The sequence below is a fragment of the Bidens hawaiensis genome, unplaced genomic scaffold, assembly GCF_021521415.1.
Source record: "Bidens hawaiensis isolate Kalapana, Puna unplaced genomic scaffold, B.hawaiensis_p1.1 tig00005946_1, whole genome shotgun sequence".
NCBI lineage: Eukaryota > Viridiplantae > Streptophyta > Magnoliopsida > Asterales > Asteraceae > Bidens > Bidens hawaiensis.
In genome coordinates this window covers 65,020-74,571 of record NW_027504966.1, presented here as the reverse complement: position 1 = coordinate 74,571, position 9,552 = coordinate 65,020, and the positions used below count along the sequence as shown (strand labels likewise).

General features: G+C 34.3%; 1 protein-coding gene across 2 annotated transcripts; it reads left to right on the top strand.

The window, feature by feature from the left end:
• Positions 1-1,509: 1,509 nt before the first annotated feature.
• Positions 1,510-5,605, top strand: LOC143609597 (zinc finger CCCH domain-containing protein 53-like). Of its 2 annotated transcripts, none has more exons than XM_077084306.1 (9): positions 1,510-1,852; positions 2,164-3,161; positions 3,240-3,413; positions 3,481-3,737; positions 3,846-4,097; positions 4,180-4,345; positions 4,829-5,035; positions 5,117-5,186; positions 5,271-5,605. In XM_077084306.1, the coding sequence occupies exons 2-8, from the start codon at positions 2,254-2,256 to the stop codon at positions 5,148-5,150; spliced, it is 1,998 nt and encodes a 665-aa protein (XP_076940421.1). In that variant the 5' UTR covers positions 1,510-1,852; positions 2,164-2,253; the 3' UTR covers positions 5,151-5,186; positions 5,271-5,605. The 2 variants fall into 2 exon arrangements, with proteins under 2 accessions (XP_076940421.1, XP_076940420.1); XM_077084305.1 differs by having other exon boundaries at positions 5,264-5,605.
• Positions 5,606-9,552: the final 3,947 nt, after the last annotated feature.

The window sequence follows — 9,552 nt, the reverse complement described above, 5'->3', positions numbered from 1 at the left end:
TTCCGGTTTTAACTGGTAATCACGTAACATGTTGACATATAAAAACTAAAAAAGTCTAGCAATTTCATACTCAAATTAAAGATAATAAAAAATTCGTTTTTATGGTCTATTATTTTTAAATATTAAAATGTGCAAAAGTTATGGCCGTTAAAAAGTCGTGTAAGTAGTTAGTTTCTTGAATTGTGAGGTATATATGTAACTATTCTTTAAAAAATAGAGTTAAGTGCCATTTTAGTACCTGTGGTTTAGTCAACTACGCAACTTTGGTACCTATTCTTTATTTTGTGCAAATGACTACCTCTGTTACAAAAAACATGCGGTTTTAGTACTTTTTTTAACCCCGTCAATTTTCCTCCGTTAAGTCAAGGTTAAAATGGTAACTTCATTTATTATATTTGTTTCTCTTTTTTTTAACATCGTTTTCCCTTTTTAACCCCAAATTGCCTAACATATTCTTCTTCAAAATCCCCCTACCAAAATCTGATCCTAAAAGTAATTGAACAACAAAGCAATCTGGTCCTTCAATAAAAACCATAAATGGAACTCGCCAATCTGGTCCTTCAAATTCTAGCAATCGTACCTCCGCCACGGTGACGACCGCAGTCGCCTAGGTTCCTAAATGGAACCCGTCAACAACATCACCCTACCAGACCACCGTCACCATCGGCGTACAACATCACCGCCAACTCCACATACGACAACAACCGGCGACATGGAAACAATGTTTACTAGAGGTTTGGTCTGCGACAACAGCAAAAGCCGATGAAACCTTGTGACTCATGTCTCAAACTAACAAATGGGATAGAGCTGGTGAACTTAGAGGGAGAAACAAAATAAAATGGAAGAGTGGTGAATGAAGAGTAAGAAGCATGAGTACAATTCATTACCAGGGACACCCACGGGGAGAGAGAAAAAAAGGAGGAAAAAAAAGAAAAAAAATATAATGAAATTACTCAAATACCCCTTATTTAAATTATGAAATTATCCAAATACCCCTGACTTAACGGATAAAAATTGACGGGGTTAAAAAATGTACTAAAACTGCATGTTTTTTTAAACTTAGTAGCCATTTGCACAAAATAAAAAATAGATGCTAAAGTTGCATAGTTGACCAAATCATAGGTACTAAAATGACACTTAACTATAAAAAATATATAATTTTTTAGTTAAATTATTAGGTATAATATGATGGAGCGGATGTGAATGGTCTTATAGATATGATATAAGCTAATTATTTTTTTATGGTTTTCTAAAAAATAATACGATGTAACGATTTAATGGTTCATGTATAGTGATGTTGACGTCACAATCTATGAATGTTATTTTTAAACGTCACTTTGATATTTAAAAAGAGCTAATAGAGTAATTTGTTGCATAATTACATTCTATATAAATGTAAACTTTTGATGAAGTAACATAATCAAGCATAAACTTTTAAAATTTACTAAAAAAAATAATATTATATAATCATAACAGTAACAAACATTATAAAATACAAAAAGACAAATTAACATTGGCTCTAACATGTTTTCTTCAACTAAACTACAACAGGAGAGAGATTCAAGAGATTAAATTCTCTCTCCTCTTCTCTCTCTCTCTCCCACACTGAAACCAACATAACAAGGGTAGTACTGTGTATGTGCCTTATAATTATTATTCTGAAAATCAACATCCTTGATATCAGCAGTAGCAGCAAAGCTATTGATTATTCCACTTCTGCAACTCATTTAACACTCCATCACTTCACTTTATATTGCAAATAACCACTTTCAACTTCAATCTATAGCTTTAGATTTCTTTCTTTACTCTCATCATCTTCATCTCATCACTCCTTTTCTTTTCTAATTATGGGGTAAGCTTACATCCTGCTTTTCCTTTTCATTTCGGACAAAAATAAAGGTTCTAGTGAGAGAAACACTTAGATATATAGAGAGAGAAAGCTGATCATCTTTTTTTCTTCATCTTTTTGCAGCAAAATTTTCACCCAACTCTCTCTTTTTAATCTCTAAAAACCTTTTTTTTTTGCATGAATTTTGACAATCTTTAAATCATGGGTTTGTTTAACTAACTTTAAGATTAAATTTATTTTATTTTTTTATTTTGTGGTTTTTCTGATTTTAACTAAACTTATGGTTTTTTTTTTATGTTTTGTTTCCTCAACAGGAACATCAAATCAAGCAATTAACTGTGTTCCAAATCTAGGTAGATTTTGGGTTTGATTTTGAAACTGTTAACGAACTTTAGTGGATCAAGATGGACTCATATGAAGCAACACGAGTTGTGTTTACTAGGATCCAAAGCTTAGACCCAGAGTACGCTTCAAAAATTATGGGTCTTTTATTAATTCAAGATCACGGCGAGAAAGAAATGATTCGCTTAGCTTTCGGACCCGAATCACTCGTCCATTCGGTTATTGTTAAAGCTCGGAAAGAACTCGGCATTTCTTCCCCGACCACACCTTCAACTCCTTCGTCTCCGTCACCATTCAGCTCGCTTTCTCGCCAGAATTCTGCTAATTCTGGGAGGCTACTTAACGGCGGAGGAACTAATATTCCTTCGCCGTTAAGTATTCCGAGTTTGTCCAGTTCCTGGACAAACTCGGAATTCAAGCCTATGGAAGAAAACAGGCTGAATTCGTCAGCGCCTCCGTACTACGGCGGAGGCGCTGGCGTTGAGCCCGATCTGATTGACGAGCTGCAGATCCAAGACCAGCTTTCGTTTCTCAACGACGGGTCTCCGACGCTCGCCAACAAATCCGGGGACTTCTTTTACCCGGATCTGGTGTCGCCCAATGGCTCGGGCGACATGTTTTCACCGTGGGGTGGCGGTGGTGGTCCCCACCGCCGAAGCTCCTCGGTGAATGATGTTTGTTTGTACTTTGCTAGAGGGTACTGCAAAAACGGAGCTAGCTGTAGGTTCACACATGGTGTTGGTGCTGGTACAGGTATTGGTACTGGTACTGAAGTTGATTTGTCAGCTGTGACAGTTGGTTCTTTGAGTAAAGTTGATATGGTGGAACACTGCCACGAACTTCTCCGTACTAAATCCGCCCATCAGCAATGGTTGCTGATGGGTGGTGGCGGTGGTTCTCCGAACTACTCGTTCCCGAACAGCCCAAAATCAATGAATTTTCTTCTTCAGCAACAATCCGATAGCCCGAGGTAGTAATAATCTACAATCATTCAGTCACTATATAGTTACTTTGAAAAGTTTGATGTTCAATTTGTGATTGTTTGCAGGATGGCCGCAGCAGCTGCAGCCGCGGCATTGATGATCGGAGACGATATGAACAAATTCGGGCGGTCGAGAAACGAGTTTTCCATGGGTATGCTAAACCCGGGTTCCCGGCAAATCTACCTAACTTTTCCAGCGGATAGTACATTTAGAGAAGAAGATGTGTCTAATTACTTCAGGTTCGGTCTCGTGCTTTTACATTATTTAGTTTGGTGGAGATGATTATGATTTCGTGTTGTTTGATAGCATGTACGGGCCGGTTCAAGATGTTCGGATCCCATACCAGCAAAAACGAATGTTCGGTTTTGTGACATTCGTGTATGCTGAGACGGTTAAACTCATACTTGCGAAAGGCAACCCGCATTTCGTGTGTGATGCTCGGGTTTTAGTGAAACCGTACAAGGAGAAGGGTAAAGTCCCCGAAAAGTTCAGAAAGCAACCGACGCCCCTTGATAGTCCCACGGGATTCGATTCTGCACGCGATCCTTTCGATCTAAATATAGGTGTGTAGTTATTTAAAACTTTTGATTTACATATTTTCTATAAATTGTTTGATAGCATTTGTTGTTATTGTTATCGTTATCATTGTCGATATTGTTTTTTGAATTTAGGTGCGAGGATGTTGTACAACAGCCAGGATCTGTTGTGGCGGAAGAAGTTAGAAGAACAGGCGGATCTACAACACGCAATCGAGCTTCAGAACCGTCGGATCATGGATCTGCAACTTCTCGATGTGAAACAGTCCCATCACCAGCGGGCGCTTTCCACGGGTGCAGCCATTCCGTCGCCCACATGTTATTCCCCAAGTTATCTCAACCACCCGTCGGTTTTTGGTTCCCGGAGCTCATCGAGTCCTGACTCGGGTAATGTATTAGTTTGTTAGTTAAATCCGGTACGGAATCCGTTTCTAATGACTAATTGAATTAATATGTGTTTATTGTGTAGAGGATGGTTTGATTTCAAAAATGGCAAGTGTAACTATCAATGGTGATGAACCCTTAGGGCCAAATTTAGACTTGGAGAAAGAGAAGGAAACATTGGAGTTAAAAGATGAAAATAGTGATGGAAAAGCGATCCCTAATAATGAAGAAGAGTTAGATTTGCCTGAAAGGTAAGATTATTAGTGTTTTCAGAACCAGAACCGGACCAGTTGGACTGGGAATCGGGCACATATCTGGTCCGGTTGTGTATTTGAGCCGCCTGCATTTGAACTAGGCGGTTCATGTTTCAATTATTTTTTTTTCTAATTTTGTTATTTTTCCTTTTACTCACTTATTGATTTTTACTAATTCATACTATACTTTGTTTATTTAAGAGGTTTTATATTTTGCTAGTAATATAGATCTACAAAATTAAAGTACTTTTCTAATTTGTTCAAAATTAGTTATATATTTATATTTTAAAATTTTAAATTATTTATACCCTCTAATATTTTTTTAACCGGTCTGCCTAGTTCAACCAATGAACTGATAAGGTGTCCGGTTATGAAGACATTGGGTATAATCATACTATTTCAAGAAAAAAAATCAGGAAACATTATGCTTTACTAGATTTTGTTCTAGATTTCTAAATTTGAGAATACATCGCAATGCAGCTTGGAGCACAATCTCCCTGATAACCTTTTCGCTTCACCAAAAGCATCCGGAAACTACCAAACCGTCTTCTCAAATGATGATATTACCCCTGTCTCTTCCGCCCCGATATCCACTAGTAATAGTAACTTGATGACCTCCCCGTTGCTTCCCGCCACCTCAACATTGGACTTGGCTTCACTGAAATCTTGTTACTTTCAGTTTCCTAGGTACAATTTAGCTCGTTTTTTAACTAAATTTTTAGCATTAGGTTAATTGGTTGGCTAACACCATTGATTGTGCCGGTGCAGGTTTTCTTCGGGTCATGGTGCCATCGGGATGTAGTTCTTAATTTCATGTTTTTTAGCTTCCTTAGCGTAGGTACGATAATCGGTTTAACGGGTTTAGTTCATATCATCATATGTTTATGGTTCCTTATATGGTTGACTACTTTACAGGAAGAAGATGAATATATGTAACAAGAAAGGATTACCAAGAAGAGATGTTTAGTAAGATCATCAATACCAATAGCCTAGCAAACGTCGCCACCACCACCACCGTCGCGTCCCGGCACAATATTACTTACTACAATACAAAATTATATATAGATAAGAAAGAAATTAAGTAGAGGGTGTCTTTTACTCCTTCCTCCCTTCATTTTGTTGTAACCCTACATCAATGTAGTTGAATTAAAGATACCATTATTAAAAAACAAGTTTCTCATAGGATAAAAAAAAAGTCTAGAAAAGAAAATTCAGAATGTATTTAGGTGTAATTACAAAGCTACCCCTGGTCTAGTGTATTTTATCGTGTAATGAAAGGGGCTAATTTGTAAAATCACTTTGTGATCGGGTGTTGGGAGGGGGTGATGTGTTAGTGTTGAAAGAAAGGTAGAAAAGAAATGGTGGCATTTATGCCACAAGTAGTTAATGTTATTATTATATTATTATGTATGTATGTATGAATATAAATATATGTATGAATACATCATGATCATGATAGGGCAATGAAAAGGGACATGACATTGAATAATGACAAAACATATGGGTTTTTTAATTTTATTTATGTTGTTTTTTATATTGTTGTTTGGAGCATCTTTATTTGCTTGTACTGTGGTTTTAATTTTTTATATACTTTAGCCAAGTGGAATGGTCAAATCTAGGCTAATATATGCCATGTTCTAGTGGTGTCATGGGATATATCATTAACATTATTTTTATGTTATAAAATATAAAATAATTTAATTTAATAATGCTTATTACTTGTACCAATTAAATAATTTATCCTATTACAACGATATGTTCTCTAAAACTCTTTATATATTACTGGGCCATCTGTGATTATATTAAAAAATACGGAGTAATATATTTTTCTTTTATTGTCAACTAAATGGTTATACTTTATCATTACAGTTTATTTCCTTTCTACTCACAACTAATTTTAACAATTACTAAAAAATAAATTAGGATAAATAATTTTTTCCCAAATTACAAATTATTTTTCTCTCGTTCATTCACAATTACTATTAACTCTATATTATAATTTATAAAAACATCTCATAATTTAGGAGGTGTTGGGAATGCTCTGATAGCATTCATAGCAACATCTCTTTTTCCATTGCTATAATTACTTAAAAAAAACACTTTATTTTTTTCTTTTATTTCAATTAAATAAATAAATTTTTATACTTTTATCATTACATTTTCTTTCTCCACTACTCATAGCCACTTTCAATAAACACTAAAAAAAATTATAAAAGATAAACAATGTGTCTCCAAATTTACTCATCAATAAAAGTTTATCTATCTCCTCCACCTACAAACACTTACAACTACTCTATATAGTATAGAAAACTCACTAATAATAATATGGATATGTCCAACTCTTTAATTACATTAGAAAGCAATACAAATTCTCAAATTTTTAATTAAACAATATTTTTTTATATCTTGATTATTACATTTTCTTTTTCTTTCATTCATAATCACTTTCAAAAATTATTACAAAATTATACGGTGAAAGTATTTCTCCCAATTTACTCATTAATAAAAGTTTCATTATCTCCTACACTCACAACAACTTGCATCTGTTTTATATAATATAAAGAAATCACACACAATAATATATAGGACCTATTGAAAATGCTCTAAACCGACACTTTTTTTACTCATGGTAATTGTTCTAAATATTCATATTTCAAAACACTAATTTTTAAAACGTTAATTTATCATACTTATTTTTTTATCGACGTATGGTAATTGTTCTAAAATATTCATATTTAAAAACACTGTTGCAGTTTTTAAGAACGTTAATTTATTATTTTAACTTGTTAGCTGTTAGTATTTTATGTCAATGAGCTAGTGGTGTAATGGTAAAAAAAGACTTGATGTTTTATGTGACATATGATCAATTCTTGCACCCAACATTTATTTTCAGAGGCATCAAAGTAATGATGAAAGATTAAGCGAGTGTGTGGCTATCACTATATCATTAGTTGAATTTTTGAACTGAACGAGTTTTATCTCACCGCACTATCGTGCATTCGGGAGGGTTTTTCTCGGATCAAAAGACGAGTATTTAACAATGTGATAAATTTAGTCAGTAGCCAATTTAAAGAATTCGTTGGCCGTCCAAAAAAAAGTTGTTATTATTGTATAATGATGATTATTAAACAATCTATGTATATTGAAAATCTTACAACAACTTAGTTTATACCTAGATGTCGAGAACGTTGAGCTATTAAAATAATAAAAAAATATTTTGATTTGGTGGCCGAGTCAAATATACAAAGTCTTTTAAACACCTAAAGGTTTGAGATTAAAGTTTCGAAACATACAAGAAATTTCCCGTAAAAAATAAACCGCAAAAATCATTTAATTATGTTATCAATGATTTATATATTAAAATTTTGTATTTTCTATCGTATATACATATGGTGTGAAAGTAAACAATCAAACTAATTTGTTCTTTTTTAATTTTGTCCCGTTTTGTAGGTTGTATATATATTAATGAGAAGAAAGTGTTGGCAATAATACAAAAAACATTTAGACAATAATTGACTATATATTTTGGAACATGTTTGAAAATACGAGATATTGTTGATAATTTCTTCATTCATTGTTCATTTTCGACTCTTTTGTTTGTATGCATGTGAACCCAATTTCATACATGATGATTTAAAGACATTAAACATTTCCTCTATTTATCATTTTGTACCGGATCTTGACCGATCAGTAAATGCCTTGTATATTGCATATCCTATTAAAATCTTGATCTATTAAATCAACCAATATACCGTTTATGACAAGTTAATGTGTTGGTGGGTGCATACATACATTCACACACATTTATATGCTCTATCAGTCTATCTATTTGGTATGAGTAATAAAATGGACGAGGTAACGAAAGACGAGGAATGAATGAATGAGGTAATAGAAGGAACAATGAAATGAAATAGACCATTATCATTTCCTTTAAATAATTGGTTACCATGTGAGAACGAAATAAATCATTACTTTATATTGTTTAGTAAACAAGAAACGGTCAAAGAATAAAATAAAATCGTAGTGAGTGGCTGCGGTGGTAGTGGCACGTGGTGAGTAGTGGGCAGTGATGGACTGATGGTGGTTGGTTGTATTGGTGACGTAGACGGTGGCGGCAGGCGGTAATGATGGTTGGTTACGGCAGTGGTGGTGAGAAACAGGCGTTAATGGTGGTTGGTGGTGGCAATGGTGGCGGTGGTGAGCGGCATGCGGTGGTGATGATGGTTGGTGGCAGTGGGTGGTGGTGGCGGTAATGGTGATGGACTGTGGTGGTAGTTGGCGGTGGTGGCTGATCTTAGATTGTCGTTGTCTGATAAAAAAATTAGAATAAATCAGTGTTCCTAATCACCTTAAACTAGTTAGGGTAAGTAGGATGTCGAACCAAGGAGTAAGTGGTTAATGTAAATTGTAATTGATTCTTAACATTATGAAGTAGCGGTTTGGAGTGCTGATCACACTAGCAATAGTTATAAGTTTGAAATAAACGAACACTTAATAAGTTGTAAACAATTCAATTAAAATCAAATCACACCTAAGGTTCAACCATGCAACTAAACAACAATCTCATGTAATGAAACAAATTAGTTATCAATTAGCAAATTCGGTTAACTGAATAAATCATTTTTAGACATTAACAAATGTAAATACAAGCCACTGGTAACCAAAGGTTCCCTTGCCATTGTGACACAATCATGGATTGATGTATGCTTAGCATCAACAAATGTAAACACACGACACTGGTAACCAACGGTTCCTTCCTAGTATGACACAATCATGGATAGATGTATGCTTCATCGACCTAGACTAAACACAAAACCCTATGAAACATGTACCACAACAATTGGTAGACTAATCGTTTTGATTGCAATAAACATAAAGCGACTGAATGCTCAACAATACCAAACATCAATGCTCATAGATCATAAATCAGTAAGTATAATCATTCAGTTTTAATACATGAAAAAGTAGTGAAAATTTACAATACTCTACACCTCAGGAATGATAGTTAGATCTTCAATTACGATGAGTAAAGTCATTAGAATTGATCAAGAGATGATTCATAGCCATGGAATTCACCCAAATACCTAACAGCTTAAAGTCATAATAATAGTTTAGGGTTTGTAAAATAGAATATATATATATATATATGTCAATACCCGTTTTTATGTCCATTGCGTATCGCGATGGGCATAGCCTCTTGATGT

Excerpts from the sequence above, each read along its gene's own strand:
- LOC143609597 (XM_077084306.1), top strand. The coding sequence starts at position 2,254 with ATGGACTCATATGAAGCAACACGAGTTGTGTTTACTAGGATCCAAAGC. Across the intron at positions 3,414-3,480 it reads GATGTGTCTAATTACTTCAG|CATGTACGGGCCGGTTCAAG; the intron begins GTTCGGTCTCGT and ends GTTGTTTGATAG. Across the intron at positions 4,346-4,828 it reads GAGTTAGATTTGCCTGAAAG|CTTGGAGCACAATCTCCCTG; the intron begins GTAAGATTATTA and ends ATCGCAATGCAG.